The sequence below is a fragment of the Typopeltis vanoorti genome, chromosome 18, assembly GCF_054136105.1.
Source record: "Typopeltis vanoorti isolate ZY-2024b chromosome 18, IOZ_Tvanoo_1.0, whole genome shotgun sequence".
In the NCBI taxonomy this organism is placed as follows: Eukaryota; Metazoa; Arthropoda; class Arachnida; order Uropygi; family Thelyphonidae; genus Typopeltis; species Typopeltis vanoorti.
This window is the reverse complement of record NC_143566.1, coordinates 78,772,499-78,792,571: the sequence shown is the minus strand read 5'-3', so window position 1 is coordinate 78,792,571 and position 20,073 is coordinate 78,772,499. Positions and strand designations below refer to the sequence as shown.

At 35.9% G+C, this 20,073-nt stretch overlaps 1 protein-coding gene across 11 annotated transcripts in view; it reads left to right on the top strand.

Annotated features, from left to right (window-relative positions):
- CadN (neural cadherin) overlaps positions 1–20,073 on the top strand; it is a 1,238,426-nt gene that overhangs the window by 881,162 nt on the left and 337,191 nt on the right. For 8 of the 11 annotated variants that reach the window (XM_090407912.1, XM_090407911.1, XM_090407910.1 and 5 more), the window contains exon 17: positions 16,737–16,901. The exons of 1 other annotated variant lie outside the window; for it this stretch is intronic. In XM_090407912.1, the coding sequence (XP_090264038.1) occupies positions 16,737–16,901 (165 nt within the window). Of the gene's footprint in view, positions 1–16,308; positions 16,474–16,736; positions 16,902–20,073 lie in introns of all 11 variants that reach the window. 2 more of the 11 variants (XM_090407914.1, XM_090407916.1) reach the window with 1 other exon arrangement.

The following is a 20,073-nucleotide window of genomic DNA, read 5'->3' as shown; positions in this document are numbered from 1 at the left end:
CTTTAGCCACTTCACGTAAGATCCATGCTGATATACCATCCAATCCCACAGATGTATTCACATTAAGGTTCTGTAATAGGCTATTCACCTCCACTTCATTCAACACAATTCCCATATAAACTAATGGTTCCTTCATTCCTTCAATGTCACCACCTGGATGATATACTCTTACAAAGTGCTCACTCAGTAATTCCACTATATCGACTGATTCAGTGACCTCCCTACCATCGCCGTTCCTTAAAATTATTGTGCTGTGTACAGTTTTTCTTTTACTAGCAGCATATTGAAAGAACTGTTTGGGATTCTCTTTAACTTTCATGGCTAATTTCCTTTCATAATCCATTTTTTCTTTCTCACCACACTCGTTACCCTTCTGGCCTGCGCTTTATACCATTCATGTGCCTGCAGGTCACGTTTCTCCTTAAATTCCTTCCACAGTTGTTTCTTTTTTTGCAACTCAAGTTTAATGGTGTTATTTATCCATTTAACCCCTACTTGATTTACTATTCAGACTCTAGGTATACAGTCAGCCATAACCTCCTGCAAATGGTCCTTGACCACATCCCATGCCCTATCAACATCCAGCCCTTGCAGTTTTACATGCCATGCTACTGAACCAAGCAATCTCCTAAGCTTGTCATACTTGCCAGCACAGTAATTCCACACGTATCCTGTCTTAATCGAAAATTTCACACATTTAGCCACCTCCCAGGTCAAGACCCTATGATCACTCTCACCAATAGGTGGCACCTGGTCATATTCATTACAGTCAAATTCTCAGATGCTATTACTAGGTCAAGCACTCTCGAACCCCTAGTATTTTCCATTACATGATGTCTCAGATAGTTATCCCTTAATAATTGAATAAAATCCATTTCCTTCCTCACATGTGTCCTCTCCTCCTTCCAATCAATGTTACCATAGTTAAAATCCCCCATAATAATTACCCTCCTTCCACTCATTTCATCAATTTGTTTATGCATACTATCGCCACCATCTATTCCATCACCTGGACTATAGCAGCACCCAACTGTATATTTTATTCTGCCAGTCTCAATCTCACACCGAATAGCCTCAAATGAGCTCTTTTCACTATCCTGCAATACAACTTCTATTCTCCTTGGTTGCAGTTCATCAGCTATCATCAATAACACCCCCCCCCATTTTATTCTCTCTGTCCCTCCTAAACACACTATACTCTACACATTCAATCCCACTAACTATATCATCTTCTGTCAGCCATGTTTCACTAATGCCAATTACCTGTCGCCAGGAAGAGCCAACTAAAGTACTGGTATAAAGCAGATCAGACCACATTTGACTATTGCACTCAGATTGTCACCTGACTTTCAGTGTGATGTGGAAACATTGGAGAGGGTCCAGAGATGAGTGACTAAGACAATATCAAGACTTTGGAATGCTGGCTATGGAGAGAGGTTGAAGAAATGTGGATTGCAGAGTTTGGTGAGGAGGAAAAGAGGTGATATGATAGAGATATGTAGGTTAGTAAGAAGATTTTATCAGATTAATCCAAATAGGATTATAAAAAGAGTAGAAGGCAAGAGGGGAAAAACCAGAGGCCATCTCTGAAAGTTATGTAAGAGTGTGGTGAAGAGTAGATTTTTTACATGGAGAATTGTCAGTCAACGGAATGCATTACCAGAATGTATTGTTAATGCAAGGAGTGTTAAGGATTTTAAGATTCACTATGATAAATATGTTTTCAGTTGAATGAACCTCCCACAAAGTCTGCCGACTCCATGGAGGGTGCAATAATAATAATACAGTAATATAATTAATGGAAAAAAAAACACTTTGCATAACACTGTTCAAATACACTGCTACTTCTTGACATGATATTGGCGACACCCATTTGTTCACTGTTTACTACCACTTTTTGAATGGGGGAATATGCACCTTACTCTGAAAATTACTGTTTAGCTACTAATGAAAAGTGAGCTGAGAAAATGGTGTGTGATCGGCTTTTGGTGCTTCAACATTAACTGTCTAGTGGCTGCTCTGGAAACTAAAACTACTAAATTTATGAATTTGTATGTCATTTGATGTAATTGATCATGTGTGATAGTTGAAACATGGATCATGTGAAGTGATTTGGATTCAAAGTGTTAAAATAAAAGAAATATTTCATTATTTTAGTACATTTCAGAATAAAAGTGTCTAGGGCATATATTCAGAACGCAGTATACTGCCAAATGAAAATATAAATAATGTAATTTATTAAACTGTGATCTGTGTTTTTAAATTATCAGTATTATGAAAATATACCTTAAAAATAATTTTTTTCCATTAAATTTGTTGAGTATTATTATTATTATTATATGACACCTCCAGGGAGTCAAAAGACTCATCGAGGGAGAGTGTGCCAACAGCATCGAACGATTGAATCCCTTCCAACTACTAACTATGCTCAAACTTGCTTAACGTTTTGCAAGCCGTTAGTAGCAGAGGCTCTACCAATCGACCAAACTTTGCCAGCATTTATAAAACCGCTTCAAATATATTTCTTTATAAATATGTAGGGTGATTGGTTTTTCATTGCAAAATATCTTATTTACAATTTATATTCATATGATGCTTGTTATGCATTAGAGTTATAGTAAAATTTATTAGTGCATATTAATATATGTTTTGTTTATAATATTGGCCTAATTGGAAATAATTTTCTTATATATGTTGTATTGTAATTTTTATCCTTAAAACTTTTGAACTTGGGTTTTGAATAATTTACATTGTATAGTAAGTAAAATGTAACTCTTGTCACACCCATTGTAATAATGTATAATAGATTTACAATTTAATTTTTTTATGCCAATCACTGTCCAAGTGACTGAACACACACACACACACACACACAACCAAAATAAATCAGTGCTTAATATTTAAAAATTTTTAAAAAATCATGTAGTTTTAAATAGTATTATATACTCAAGTTAATAATGTCTTTAACTGCCAGCAAAGGTTGGTCGATTGGTAGAGCCATTGCTACTAATAGCTTAAGCAAGTTTGAGCACGGTTAGTAGTTGGACGGGGATCAATCATTCGATGCTGTTGGCACACTCTCCCTCGATGAGTCTTTGGACTCCCTGGTGTTGTCACATAATAATAATAATATAAAATCTAATGTTTTTCTGATTTGGAAGAAACTCCATTATTTAAATCAGACAAATTGATTGATGAAAATCTCTTATTTATGTGTATTAATTTATTATAAACAGCTCCATTGTTTTTAATTATATATTACCTAAATAACGATAGATAAATTTCAGCAGGAAATTATCCCAAAGATTTAATGGGAAATGATTTGTTAAATAATGTTCAGTTTTTTATGGCCCTGAAGTAAATTTGGAACCCCTTGTGAATACCAAAATCCCACTATGCTTGGTTTGCATGCAAGCAGCTTCTTTCTGAGATAATGAAAGTAAAAGTGGGATATAAAGGGTTTTTGAAAGTAGGGTCACTCTACTTAGGAATGATTGATGATTTCAAGTTGTGAATCTGCTACTCTTAAAAAATGCATTTATAGTTCATCTGCAAGACGTGACAAGCAGCTGAATCTGGAGTTCATCCTGCCAAAAACAAGATATTTAGATATTTTCCAATGCTTTTTATCTGCCTTTCTTTTGAAGTTTTAGATAACAGCATAGTCATATATTTTCTTCATGGGAAACAATAATTCTTTATTCATTATCTGAGGATATTAAATATTTCATAGCTAGATAATAAAATCCAGTGATGAACTATTTAAAAAAAAACCTACTATCTAGCAATAATTGTAATTGAAACAGTTTTTTTTTTTAATGAGTGTTTAAATGAGTGTGTGTTGATTGCACATTAACTATATTAGCTTTATCAAACTGTACACTGGTAATGAAGTACTTTATTACCTCTAAAAATTATGCATTCTTAGGATTTGTCATAGTGTGGTCACACAGGTGCACCCTAAAGAAGTAAGAGCACAAAATATTCAAGTTAGTATCCTAAGTGTGAACCCTCTTGGTGCATTCAAGTATATCCAGCTGTTGCTTTTGCTGGACAAAGACAGTCTCCCAGATTTTTTAGCAGTTTCTTGCATCTAAATTTATTTAAGTGATTAGAAGCATTCTTCTGAGCAAATGCTGATTTCTAGTAATAGTCATTCACTTCAGAAGAAAAATAGATAGGAAAGCAAGAGATATTGGATTAGAAAGGAAGAATACATGAAGCATGTAAACTGTAAATAAGAGTGAATGTATAGTGTGGAAATTGGAAAACAAAATTGATGAAATGCAAAAGAAATTATGGCATTTGTTTTTAAATTTATTAAGTTTCATTCAGAAGCTTCTCCAGTTCCATCACTGAAAATGGTCAGTAGAATGACTTGTGGAATGCCTCTCTTAGTATACTTTTCCAAGTTCTCATCCCAGTTATTTGTATGGAATCCATATAATCAAAATAGCAACCATGGCATTAAAAAAAAAAAAAAAAAAAGGCCAAGTCTAAGTTCTGATTTCAATACTTGCAGTTTTGTATTTTTATTTTTTGCTAAAAACTCTAAAGGATGAATGCTTAGTGACTTATATTGTCATAAAAAAATGAACCAGTTGCCTTTTGATACTGAGGCTGAGACTGCACATTACTGATTCTCTGCAGTAAATATTTCAGACATCTGAACATTGCCGAATATTTAAAACAAAACCAATCTCAACCCCCCCCCTCAAAAAAAAAAAAAAAAAAAAAAAAAACTCTACCCAATTTCTTCCACATGCACTTCATCAACATCCATAGTATAAACACCAACCTAAATGATGGGTACTGTCACCAGTAGACATTAAAACTTGATCTGATGTTTTTGAACCCCAAATTACTGGCACATCTCATCCCCTAAAGCAGCTAAGGCTATAAGGCCAATGTATTATGTCTGTAAATTGTGTGTTCTTTTGGCCAGTTTACACGTTTTGCGAGATGATGAACTTCAGTTTCCAAGAGCCCTGTCACTTTCTTGAGACAAGCTAGCTTGCCTTCAGTTGCAAAGCCATTATCCAGGTTCTTTGCATCCTAGATAGAATTGGAACACAGATCTTTCCAACAAAAGGGCATTATTGATACTGACTGCAAGTAATTTATGTGGAATTATAAGGCAAGTGAGTATAATAATCTTAGAAATCAGCTAGGAGAAATTCCATTAATGAAGAATCAAAATGGGGAGATATTAGCAGTGCATGAGAGGTAGTTAAGAAATGTTTATTAAAGGAAATAGCAAGTTGCATTCCATAAATGAAAAGATAACACAATTTGGTGTAATAAAGTGGATGACTGATGAAATAAAACTGCAAGTGAAAAAGAGCGTGTAGAAAAAGTATAAAGGTAGAGATGCAAAACAATTGCATAAGGAATATAAACCTCATGCCTGGAAAGTAACTAATATAGTAAGGAAAACAAAAATGGAATAAGACAAGAGACTGGTATTACAGCTCAACAAAAATCCTGTAGAATTCTTTTGTTATATTGCCAATAGGAGGAGAAATGATTGTAAGCAAATGACTGAATAGCAAGTTCCACTATGTGTTATCTGCACCAGTGCAGATAACACATAGTGGAACTGTTTAGTTATCACTTTATTTCATTTGAGCATTTCATTCCAGAAAGCAAAGTTTATTCCTGGAGGGATGACAAAGATTGAAGGTGCATGAAGGGAATATGTTTCAGGTACTAAGCACTCTTGAAGGCATATGCTGCTTTTTGCAAAGGCATCTGACAATTGGATTGGAAATTGGCTGTCTGATAATTATCAGAGTTATGTATTTGGGGGGGGGGGTGATGCAGTATCAAGAAAACAGTTGCAAGTGAGTATTGACACCTTTGTTTTGCTTTGCTTTATGTCAAAGATATTGTCACTGGATTTCAAGAAGATATTCAATTTTATGCAGAGGATGACCAGTTTGGAATGGTTATTTGAACTGAGCTGATGCAAGGGGCCCTTCAGAAAGATTTGAATAAGCTGGGCAGATGAATGCAGGTATCAGTATAATGTAACTAAATATATGACCTTGAAATTTGGGATCCACCAATGTGAGGCTGGCTACATTGGTTGGCAAAATTGGTGAAACTATACTAGAGGAAGTGGAGGATGTAAGGCCATACATGATAGTCGATAAAAATAATAAAAATTCAATGTTTACAGAATATGTTGCAAAAGTGGTAAAGGTAACCCACAGGATTCTTGCAATTGTAAGAACTTTGACCAGTAGAGATAATAGATTGGTAATTCCATTGTATAAAGTGCTGATCAGACCTCATCTGAATTAGATGGATTAGCTCATCTCGATCAGCTCAGATGTAGTCACTGGGATTTAAAGAGGATAAATTAACATTGGATAGGATACAAAATTAACAGAGTTGGATAACAAAAATGATATCAGGACTGTACAATATTAATTATGAGATAGACTGAGGGCATGAAACTTCATCAGAAGATGAAGGGATGACATGATTGAGACATTTGAAAAGTATTTATAGGATTGGCACTAGGGAGATTTTTCATATAGTAAAACAAAGGGAAGGGCCATCCCTGAAACTATTCACCTCATAGGGTGGTGAATGTGCAGATGGTGAACAGGTTAAAGAGTGGTATGATAGACTTTGTGTTGTCTAAGATGGGACTCCCATGATGAGTGACTTTATGGATATCCTAATTAATAATAGTAACAATAATGATGATTATGTCACTTATAGGACCATATCCATCACAACTCATTTGCTTTTTACATCCTGAATAGATCAAAATAGCTACCTCTTTCATTTTTTCCATTTCAATCCTGCTTCCTTCTATCAGGATTTCACTATTGCACAAGTTAGCCAGATTTTCAGAGTTTCTGCAAAGCCTTTATAGCTACCATAGTGGCTCCAGCCCTAAAAAAACTTCTCATCACACCTCGCACCTGCAGGTATTCCCACACCTCATCTGAGCAATTTAGGTATAGGCTTTTTGTGTCCTGTTCCTGCTCTGCAGATGAAGTTGGTCTTTCCATCTTAGTCTTGGACGTCCACAGTCTCTTCTTCCTGTAGGTTTATATTTGTATGCTAGTTTCGGAATTCTTATGCATCCTTTCTATGTGGTGTAGCCAATTTTGCTGATATTCTTCTATTTCTTGTACGATGTTCTTTGTATCTAATTGTTCTCTTATTTCTGTGTTTTTCTTATCTAATCTTACCCCAGAAGAGGTCTTAGAAACTTCATCTATGCTGCTTCCAATCCTTTGTCTGTTTCTTTGTTTTAGAATCCAAGTTTCACTTCCAAATTTGAGAGATGGTTTAGAGGTCATATTATGTAATCTTAATTGAGTTTCTTTAGTCATTTGTTTTCCAAAATTTCTTTTAATTATGCCATTCATTCTATTGTAAATTTGTAGTCTTGCTTCCAATTGTGAATCAGTATTGTATTGCGAGATTATATTTCCTAAGTATCCGAATTCTGTAACTTGTTCTATTATTTTCTTGTTAAGCATAATTTTGACATTTCAAATTGTGCTTCCACACATTGCCATGACTTTTGTTTTGGTTTCAGAGATTTTCATTTAAATTTTTTTTGCTATTTCATTTAGATGTTTAGTTGCAATTTGGAGTTTATCTTCTTAATTTGAAATTAGTACTTGATCATCTGCATAAGGTATTGTATTTAGCTGTTTATTATTTGTTAGTTTAATTCCATCTTTGACAGTTGTTTTCCATTATTTTAGGATTCTTGAAAGTTTATTTTTCACTTGGTTAGAGTATAATAAATTGAGTTTAATTCTTTATCCAAGTGTGAGCAAACAAAGTTTGTGCTTGAAAGTATCTTCAGGACTGGGGTAAGGTGGTGCAACTCGTTGCAAAGGTGGAGCAAGCTACTAACTCTCCTGTCTCAGCATCTCCTATAATGCAAAACACATTTCCTTGCGGATATGTCTAATGTTATGCATTAAGGGAAGGGCCACTACCCAGACTAGTTTCGACCTTTATTGAGGTAGAATGGGAGTTCATATCTTTTCATCATTGGCCTCTTTAGAGTCAAAAAAGTTGTGCTGAGATTCAGCTTGATAGTGAGAGAGGAGGAGGAGAAGGATAGAGTGGATAGTAGTAGATAGTTAAATGAGACCTCAGTCGATCTACTTGGCCTGACTTAAATGCCAGCACCAAGCATATCTTCGATATTATCCCCCTCCATCCGTTCTTTTCTGCGTTCCCCGGCCAGCCACCTCTTCAGATGTCTGGCCGATGAAAGAAGTGAAAAACAAATGCAGGAAGACACACATAAATTGAAAAGCAAAAGGAACTAGGACACACAGAAAATAGACCAATAAAAGAGCTAAGACACACACAAAATAGGACAACAAAAGTCAGTGAAATAACAGAATAGTACTGTAGGAACGGGGGGAAGAGCCTGGCCCGAGTGAAGCAGCCCACAAGGAGCTGCACCGCCTCGCTGTAAGCCTTCGTTGTTCGGGTTCTCAGGTCTGCCCCCTCCTGTGAACTAGATATGAACGAGAAATTCTAAAAATGAACGAGAATTTTTTTTTTTTTTTTTTTTAAATTTGATCCTTCCCTGATTTTTTTGAGTACCTTTTCTTCAAATAGTTTTGCAACGTTTTCTAGAAATTTGACAAATAATGTCGCCCCTTCATCCATTAGATTTAATAGTTTCTGCATATCGATTGGTTTCCAGTGCAGTCTGTGGTAAATATGGTCTCCCCATTTTATCGATATCCGATTGTTATTCATCTCGTCCGCATATTGTATTTTAGGATATCCCAATTCCGTTAGTGCCGTAGTCACTTTTCCCAATAATTCGGAATTCATAATATATGTCGAATTGATGGCGGGTTTGAGATCCCAATTGAACAGTATGTTTTCTTCAGATTTTTCGACGGCTGTTTCGTTTTCCTGCTCGTCCTTAGAACTTGACGTTTCTATTGGACTTTCGGTGTTTGGCTTGGTTCTTTTATTTTCTTCTTCTTCTGGTGTGATAGGTCTTTTCATTGTATTGGTACTGGTTTCCATTTCCTCTGATTCCGTGCTGTTAATGTTGCTTTCTGTTTCAATGGTGTGAGATGTCTTGGCGTTCCGTTTCTTTTTCTTCTTATTTTTGCCTTCTGCGTTTTTCCCTCTTATTGCCTGATTTTCTGTCGTAGTGGTTATGATAGTTGGGGGATGGAGGGCTGGAAAATCTTTTGAGTTGAGTGCTTTTGGTTCGTTTAAAGTTTGGCCGGTATTTTGAGAGTCCTCTGTTGTGAGTTCCGGACTGAGTACTGTAATGGCTACAGCCGCAGGTGTTATAGCACCTCCTGCTCTTTCAGTAAGCGTCCTGTTAGGGCAAACATTAACTTTGTGAGTTTCGTCTCCACATTTCCGGCAAGATGCTTTGCATTGCGCTAAGGCATGTCCTGTCAGCATGCAGTTCCTGCACTTATTTGTGGGGCAGCCAGCACCCAAATGCTCAGGTGATCCGCACTTAAAGCATAGTCGCTTTACGCCAGGGTAGCTAACCATTACCCTGGCTGATCCTATCTGGACGAAATTCGGAATTTCTACCTTCATCATGACAAAAAAGGTGACTTCTCCTGACTTCCATTGAGGGAAGTCAGCGTCCGTGCCAATTTTTATGTCACGCACGGCTCCCCATTTCGAGAAGACTTTAGGTATGATGTCAGTGTCTTCTTCGAGATATTCTAGCGGGAACCGATCTATTCTTACTCTTTTGGAAAGACTTCCCACTGCAAAAGGGTGAAAAATTTTACCATGGCACTCGACTCCTTTGAGTAGTTTTTCTCTAGTTGCAGCGTTTTTGCAGACAAGTTGAAACCGTCCCCCCCCTGTAAGGGGTAAAACCAGAAATGTTGTCTGCCCCGATATAGTTAATTATAGTCGTCGCAAACGTTCTCTTCTCAATGTTAGCATCAATTTCGAACCCGAGGGTTCTTACCCTCGGTAAAACCGAAGACATTACTTAAACAAAGAAAGGAAGAAGACGTTCCAAGGATAGTCTAATCCTATAAAGTAGCAGAATGCCGTGTATAGGCTTAAAAAAAACCACAAAAAGAACAAAGGAATCTTACCAAGGCAGGACCCTGTTGGTAGCAGAACTTCAATCGGAGCTCTCTTTTCGGTTCTCCTAAACTGTTGCTGGAACAGGTTTGAAGAAGGACTGGAACATGGAGCTTTCTCTCGGGGCCGCTGAAAACGGGTCTCTTCAGTGGGAGCTAGGCCCAAGTTGAGATACCAGGCAGAAGCTTTAGCAGGTCATCTCTACCTATAGGAGTTGCCAAATGGTGTGCCACCCTTTTTTAATAAATTACTCTGGATTTAGAGAAATATGTTGAAAGTTTATTTTTCACTTGGTTAGAGTATAATAAATTTAGTTTAATCCTATATCCAAGTGTGAGCAAACAAAGTTTGCGCTTGAAAGTATCTTCAGGACTGGGGTAAGGTGGTACAACACCAGGGCAACTCGTTGCAAAGGTGGAGCAAGCTATCAACACTCCTGTCTCGGTATCTCCTATAATGCAAAACACATTTCCTTGCGGATATGTCTAATGTTATGCATTAAGGGAAGGGCCACTACCCAGACTAGTTTCGACCTTTATTGAGGTCTCCTTTAGGTAGAGATGACCTGCTAAAGCTTCTGCCTGGTATCTCAACTTGGGCCTGGCTCCCACTGAAGAGACCTCAATAAAGGTCGAAACTAGTCTGGGTAGTTGCCCTGGTGTTGTACCACCTTACCCCAGTCCTGAAGATACTTTCAAGCGCAAACTTTGTTTGCTCACACTTGGATAAAGGATTAAACTAAATTTATTATACTTTTAGGATTCTGTTTATATAAATGTTGAATAGGATTGGGGATAAGCCACAACCTTGACTTGCTTCTTTATTTATAGTTATAGGTTCTGATAATGTTCCATCTGCAAATTTGAAGTAAATTTTTGTTTCTCTGTATAGACTTTTTTATTGCTTTAATTAATTTAGGAGATATTTTATCGTCTTGTAATATTTTCCAGAGTGGATTTCTGTTCAAGTTATCATATGCCTTTTCATAGTCAATAAATAGAAGAAAAGTGGGCAGGTTAAATTCTTTTCTTTTTACTATGATCTATTGCATTGTGAAAGAGCCATCTGTGCATCCTCTCCCTCTTCTAAAGGCACAGTGTTTTTCTTCTAAATAATTTTATATATATTTAATTAGTCTGTTCTTTAAGATACTTGCATATAGTTTAAATGCTGTTATTAAGAGAGTAATGCCTCTGTAATTTCCACATTTGTCCTTGGAACCTTTTTTGTGAATATTTATTACTACTCCAGTTTCCCATTCTTTTGGGATCTTTTGATATTTCCAGATATTATTGAAGAGTTTAAGTAGGTTTTATTTTAAACTATTGGCTGCATATTTAAAGAGCTCAATGCGTATTCCATCCAGGCCCAGGCTTTTTCTATTTATTGAGTTTTTTAATTATTTTTCTAATTCTTCGATTACTATTTCTTCTGTATGTTCCTGTATGTTGATATCTTCAATTTTGTGAGTTTTGTCATCATTTTGTATTTCTTGTTTTTCATTCCACAATATTTTATAGTGTTCTATCCAATCCTCTTTGGAAATTAAGTTATTTCTTAATTGGTCATTTTCTGCTGTTTGTAGTTGCCTGAAAATTTTAAAACCTGTTCTTTATGGTCCGGTGATATCTTGCTATAATGATGTAACATATTTACTCCAATCTTCTCTGCGTATACTTCTGGAAACCTTTCTGACTTCAGCCTGTAATTTCTTATATTGTATATAGTCAGCAGTGTTTTTACTTTGCAAATAGATTTTATTAGCCTGCTTTTTCCTTTTGATTAATTCCTTTAAGTCAGCATTCCAAGTTCTGAGCCATTTTTTGTTTTTCCTTGATTTGTATCCTAAACTTTCTTCTGTTGCTTTTAGTATGGTTTCCTTTATATTTTTCTAGTTAATTTCATGTTTTCATTCACCCCAGTCAGTTTCAATATTGTTTGTGGTTGGTTTTATTTTATTTTATCTCTTATTCTGCTTTTATATACGTTTCTAATACAATCCTGTTCTAGGAGGCGAATTTTAAACTGTTTATTAAATGTTGGTTCGTTGTCTTTTATTCTTTTGAAGTTTGTGGTCCTTTTTATGAATTGAAATTTGATTTCAACTAATATGTGATCACTATCAATTTCGCACTCTCTCTAAAAACCCTTGTATCCATGATATTATTATTTAGTTTGTTGTTAATAATAATGTAATCTATTATTGATTTTGTTCCTCTTGCTTCCCATGTGTACTTATGTATATTTTTATTCCTGAAGAAAGTGTTGCTGATTTTTAGATTGTATGCAGAAGTCTCTTAATAAATTCCATTGTTATTGATTACTGATTCTCCCTCTGATCCAATGCATCGTATTATTGTGTTACTTCCCACTCTAACATTGAAATCTCCCATCAAGATTGTTGCTTCATTTTTATTTGTTTCATCAATACATTCCCGAAGTTTTTCATAAAATTCTTCTGTCTCTTCCTCTTTTCCATCTACTGGTGCATAAATTCCAAAAATATTGAATGTTTAATTCATAATTTTCATTCCAACTTTGATTATTCTGTCTATTATCCAAGTCTAATCTAAAATTTTGTTTTTCCATTTTTTATTAATCCAAATTGCAACCCCAGATGAAACCCATTTGTCTTCTGGAACTCCAGAGAAGATCTGAGATCCCTTCTTTTTCTTTTTTGTCTCAATTATTGCTGCTATATCACTGTTTCTATTTTTTAGTTCTCTGTTTAGCTCATCAATTTTGTGTGTGATTCCACGGACATTCCAAGTAGCTATTCTTAATTTTTCAAAGAGAAATCCCTATCCATTAGCCAGATCAATTCCAATTAAATCCATCCTATTTTTCCTCTTCAAAGCTTTGCGAATAATTTGAAATTTCCCCCCGATAGGCTACCAACTTTTCGCAGGGTGAGTTCAGTGGTGGGGCTGCCACCTTAAGGTCTCTGAACCTGCCTTTTGGGAGGGAAAGCAGACTCCCACTGCAGGAGATGAAAAAAACATAGTATAATAGGAAAGATTCACCCCTCGACTGCTCTAATAGCATTGGGGAGGGGGGGGGAAAGGAACAAGAGGAACAACAAGAAAGAAAGAAGAGTAGGCACAGGTCTACAGATATATATATTACACGAAGTAAGGCATGGTCCAGCATCAGGTACCTCAGGTTTGCCACTCCCGTACTCACTAAAGTGAGCCCTTGAGGGTTTAATTACCACACTTCTCTATGGGAATTAAAAGGATATTTCAGTTGGATTTTAGGATGGAAGAATATTTACTTTTTTCACTTGCTCAAAGAGTAAATTATATTAGTCAAATTGTTTTCATATTTTAATCCTTGAACCGGGTGTAAGTAAACAAAAGTTTGTGTGTAATCCATCTTCATGACTAAGCTTTGGATGCACATATACAACTTTCTCTCTCTCACATCTAGAGTAATGTAGCATAATGATATTGCTATAGTGAATGCAGAATATGTCAAAGTCTTGCAGGACGACTTAGATAGATTGGGGTTCTGGGCTAAGGAGAATGGATGTCAATTTAATGTGACAAAATGTAAGGTTATGCATTTTGGGGTGAAAAGATTAGCAGCAGTATACCACATGGGTGGAACTGTACTCCAAGAGATTGATGAGGCCAGGGACTTGGGAGTGTTGGTGGATAGGGAGATGAAGTTTAGGGGGCACGTTGCGAAAGTAGCTAAATCAGCTCATCAACTCACTTGGTTATTGAAAAATACCTTAACGAGCAGAGACAAGCAAGTTATTGTACCTCTGTACCGAGCCTTGATAAGACCTCATCTTGACTGCTGTGCCCAGATTTGGTCACCTCAGTTCCTTCTTGATGGGAAGGAGGTGGAGAGGATCCAGAGGCAAGTGACTAAGATGATAGCAGGTCTATGGAATGAACCATATGAGAACAGGTTGAAGATTTGTGGGTTGCAGAAACTGGTTGATAGGCAGAAAAGGGGAGATATGATTGAGACATTCAAATTGCTAAAAGGATTCTATAAGATTAATTCAGAGGATATTTTTGAGATCAGGACTGGTGGTGGGAGAACTAGGGGACACCTATGGAAGCTGGGCAAGAGTGTGGTTAGCAGTGGTGTTAGAGCTGGGTTCTTTACTTTTAGAGTGGTAAATGAGTGGAATAAGCTACCAGAGTCTGTTGTGGGTGCTATGATAGTGAGCGAGTTCAAGGCAAGGTATGATAAATACTGTGAGAATGTCGTATAGTTGTATGGACATGATGTTTAGGGCCTCCCTCGATGAGTCTAAGGACTCTCTGGAGTAGTAATAATAATAATGATGATGCATTATTTTTCTTCAAATATCAGGAAAATATAAATTCTGCATTAATTTAGTGATAATGAGGTAACAGTGAGACTGCACTTAATATAAAATCATGTCATTTAATTTATAATGTATGAAATGCTTTATTGACCCACTTCAGTTGAGATCTCTCTTTTGTTTGAATTTTTTTTTGCCATCCTCATAGAACTGACATTTAAGTTTCAGCTGTGATAGGGGAAACTTTGGAGACCTTTTTCAGATGGCACTATTAGACATAGATAAGGTTTTCTCCTAGCAGCTTGGGCTTTCCCTCCAACTGCTTGCTCAAGCTTGCAGACAAAACATGGCTATAATACAATTGTCGACTTTGCTATTTCTGTGGATTGGGTAAGCCTCCTAAATATATGATAATTGTCATATATAATAAGGTTATTCCATCTTCATCTTAATGTTTCACTCCTTGGCCTGTCACAGCCAAGTAATATGGCTTCATATAAACTTAATTAATGCTGTGATACGATAGTTTATCAACTCTGCATAGTCTGTTTGTCTGTTGCTTGTCCTCTGGCTGGTTTTCCTATTTTTCAGGAGGAAAAACTCTGCCACTTCTCTATAAGACTGACTAACTTGCCTCTGCTTAAAGGTTATGATGGTTCCTCAGATCCTGGATGGGAATTTAAACTTCGGTCTTGCTGGTTTCATTGCTATGGTGGTTTCATAACATTTGTCCATGTGTTTTCTAGGGTTTAGTGTTATGTTTTTTACATTACTGTCCTTAAACCTACTGATCAGACTTCAAACCTGACTTTCTGTAATAATACATTTTGAAGTCTGTGTTTAAATAAGTAAATTAAAAGAAAAAAATCAGCTGACGCCTTTTTATTCCCGTATACGGGGAGTAGGCGAGGCCATTTAGCCCTATCTAACTTTTGGAGACTGAGTGGGCAGTTCAGTCTCCACTGGTACCAATCAGAGATAGATGGCCCAAGGCTATCACTAATTAAACAGTACGCAGTGAAGAGAGATGGCTCAAATGTGGTGCCATCTCGTGGTCCCTAACCCTAACACAATATATTTAATGTCTGAAATAATGTGGGTTCTACGGTCGATTTTCTTGAGTTTACGGGTTGAAAAATCTGCTTGCCCGTGCCAGAGATCGACTAACTTGGGAACCGGTCGAAAAAAAGGCTTAGAAAAATTTCCTCTAGTCGGCGACTAGACTCGAAACCAAGTCATCCTTCGTGCGGCCAAGCGCCGTGGTGTGCAAACGCCACATCCACTGAGCTACACAGGCTCTAAATAAGTAAATTTAACAATATATTAGTAACATTTTGGATAATAGATATAGAGAATATCAGAGAATATTAATGTTTTAACTATGTGTTACTAATCAGGAATTTATATTAATAAATTCATTAAATAAAGTTTCGTTGATTAAATATACACACGCATACACTCAATGTATGTTGCAATGAATAAACCCTCTATAATTAGTCTGACTTCAAAGGAGATTTGTGATGATTAATAATAATATATAATTAGATTTAGCACAGTTTACAAGAGCACTCTAGAATATCATCAAATGAAATTTGAAGCAGAAAAGTTTAAAAGTTCAGCAGTGTTTGATTAATAAGAAACAAAAACATCTTATATGAATGTCAGTAATTAAAACAATAATTATAATTTGCATTTAATTTAATTTAATTATATATTTTTTTAATTTTATATTATATAATTTAAAAGAAAGAAAGAATGAATAATTGAATGTCTTCTACACACTGCTAGACTTTCTCTCTTTGAGTTACAACTGTACAATAATAATTTTTTCATCCTACACAAATGTGAGAAAAATTGTTCTTATTATTTTTCCACACATGCATCATTTTAGATTGTACGAGTTTATAAATATAAATGGCATAAAACTTGAACTTTCATTCTAGTACAAGCTACGTTTGGTTGCATCGGATAATCTTAATGAGAATCATACCACTGTGGTAATCCACATCAAAGATGTCAATGATAACCCACCTATGTTTGACCGTCCTACCTATGAGACACAGATCACTGAGGAGGATGATCGAAACTTGCCAAAGCGTGTCTTGCAGGTTAATCTAATATGATTCTAAAAGCTTGCTTTTTCTTTTGTTTTTTTTTTTTCCCTTTTTTTTTTTTATCGCCTGAAAGATTTGGCTGAAGCATTGATATTGCAATTTCCATTTTTTACCTAATTTGGATTTTTTTTAATTTCTTTTTTTTTTTAGCTTACATAAGTGTGATTTAGTTTTATCAATGTTTTTAAATGTGCATGATCATGTTTTGTGTCATTTTATTTGTCTGGCATGTGCTTGCATGTCTTATCTTTCTCCAGTATAACATTACTCTTGTGGCATCGGATACTCTGCATGAGAACAGCACACTGGTGATTATAAAAGTAAAGGATGTCAATGACCTGCCACCAAAGTTTGATCAGTCATCTTATGAGACTACAATTCTGGAAGGAGATGAAGATGGCTTACCCAAGAAAATTATGAAGGTACAAGATGCATATATTAAACAACATGCCTTGGGTATCCTCTTCCACCTTAGTTTACATGCAAATAAATGTGTATAACTAGTAGAATTAATTTTATTTTCTGTATAAAATAATTTATATAAAGAAAATATTCAGGTAATTTGTTTCACATAAAGCTATATCAAAAAATTTCATAGGCTGATTTTTTCCTTGATATTACAATTAGTACTTAACCATGTTTAACATTTAACATTTGCACATTTATTCAATGCAAGTATAGTACCTGCAGAACAATTTGGAGTTCACCGTTTTGTGATTTCATGAGTGTTGCAGCTACTTTGACCTCTTTAATGATGAAAATTGTCTTCTCTAGAATCGAGATATGAAAATTTTTCTCTGGAGATTGCATCATCAGTAGGATTGCAAGAAGCAGTGAGCCATCAAACTATGATCTTATATATTTTGGTTTTTGAGTTCTTGATTTCAAACGAGTCCATGCATAGCATATGTAGGGATAATGGGGTGTGGTCTGTATGTCTATTGCAGTGATGTTCATGGACAGAAGAACTTCAGTGATAGCTTGCATTTGAATGGATTTACTTAGGTGTATGGAGAAAGTATTGTACAGTGAGAAAATGGAAGATCAAAATTAGGGAGACTGTGGGCGGTAGGAATGAAAGTGAGTGTGTGCAGCCGCCTGTAAGGTGAGTGTGAGAATGAATGTTGCATCTATTCTACCATGTTTCAAATCAGAATAGGTAGGATCCGGAATAGGATCCTACCTATCAGTCATTAAAGCATAGCAAACATACCTGTGCACAAAAAAGGGGATATTCCTATTCAGTTGTTTTCATGACATGCTTGTGCAAAATTTATTGAAAATGGTTAACTAATCATTTTATGGTTTCTGGAGAGCAACAGTCTCTTTTACAAGACACAGTCTGTCTTTCAAAAACATCATTTTATACTAGATTGTTTAATCGGAATGGAAGTATCTATCTGTTAGAGAGATACTTTCCTAAAACATGAGCACATGGTATCTTTTTGTTTTACATGTAAAGAACATCAGATCTTTAGTCTTAGAGAGAGCATCCCTCTCTTTATTGAAAACTTGATATCAAAACAAATTTTCAGTCTTAGTTGACTTCTCTCTCTCTCAATTCTTAAAGGAGTCCACAAGGTTATATACTACTTGCTGTCTAAGATAACTCAATAACAAAATAACTTCCTCCAGTTGTAACTAATGCCTTCAATGTGAATAACTTTAATATCATTTGTCATTGTTGTTATTTTGGATTATTGCCCAAGCAGGTAATTCTGTAAGGCCTGTGAATTCCATCTGTTAAATGTGTGTGCAGTTTTTGCCAGTTTGTTTTGCAGATGAAAAATCCTAGTTTCCAGGAGAGAGAGGGGAGAACCTTGCTACCTCCATATGATATATTTGTTTTTCTTGTATTTTAAGGTCATAGAAAGAGACAGTTGCACAGCAGGCTATTGCCAATCTTCCATATTGGTTTAAAATTTTCATCTCATCTCATCTTATTTTACCTTCTTTTACCTTGCGGTGTCAAGAGTTTATTAATCATCGGACCTCAAACCGTTTACAGGATAAGGTGGTTAGCCCTATGCCCCGGTGCATCCTGTGTCCATAGTTTTGAGTTCTCAAGGCCGGTTTTCCTGCTTTGTGGGATGAAAAACCTCAGAATAAACTGGGAAAAAACCCTACTATCCATGCCCAAGACCGGCTAACTTGGCTATGGCTGAGGAAGATCCTTCAGCTCCTCATGTCACCAACGGGAATCGAGCCTAGGACATTCCTTCCCCAGGCATATGGTTGCAAAGTGCACAGCCACTAGGCTAACCATGCAGATGGTTTAAATTTTTTCCACATAAAATGTTTTTAGTGCATTTTTTTTCCAAAAATGTGGTGTTCATCCTGATTCGGAGCTCCAACTAGGAGAAACACTAATCCCAGTTGAATAATAAGAAAGGGTTTTGTTGAAAGTTTTCCACTTGGTTATAACATAAATTAAAGATGCCAAGAAATTATATTCTTGGTTTCATCCTTTATCCAAGTGTAAGCAAACAAAGTTTGCACACCACTGAGCTACTTGTGAAGTCATTAGCATCTATATACATCAGTTGCCTTAGTATCTCATAATGCAACACACATAAAAGTAAAGGTCGAAACCAGTCTGGGTAGTGGCCCTTCCCATAATGCATAGCATTATACATGTCCATAAGGATATATGCATAGCATTATACATGTCCATAAGGATATATGCATAGCATTATACATGTCCATAAGGATATATGCATTGCATTATGGGATGCTAAGATAATTGATGTGAAGTCATTAGCCTCTATATACAAGTAAAGTGAAGTGACTTCACATGCAAACTTTGTTTGCTTGCACTTGGATAAAGGATGAAACGAAGACTATACTTTCTTGGCATCTTTAATTTATAATAAGAAAGGTTCTTGGGACTCCTATCTGACAAAAAAATTGACATTCTGACCTCACATACATCACTTGTGAGATAAGTGCTCATTGCTCTGCTTGTATTGAGTACTTATCATATCAATTGCATTTCAAATCAATGCAGTTTGTTCTAGACATTTGCAATACTTGATTATTGGTCTGAAGTTTGTTATTCTGGAAGAGAGACACTACACTTTGATTGCTGTGTCCAATCCGTCACCTCTCTTTGTGTAGCATTTTCAATGTCACCTATAGGATCCTACCTAGTCTTTGTTTTGAAGTAAATGAATTGCATTTTTTTTTCACTTTGATGTTACCAGCTGTATATTATATGGGATCAAAATAAAATCCCTGTCAGACCATTCCACGTGGCCATTTATCTTTTGTTCATGGTGAAAAAATTTGTAAAATACCTGTCGGACCACATGTTCTTTTGTTTTATGAATAAATGTTTTACTGCAAACTATAGGCATCAGGTACAAGGTTTGCAGAGTAAAAGTCGTTCTTTTCCAGCTCTGCATAAGACATAGTCATTTTACATACTCTTTCCTGTTGAGGGGTGATGATATACCCGTTTGCGTGAGCTTGTGATTTCCCATTAACCCATCATAAATATTTTAATCAACTTAATTTCTTGAAATGTCCCTGTCTCCTATACACCAAGGCAGATTTTACAGTGGTGACCACAACCTAAGGATGAACACTATTTCT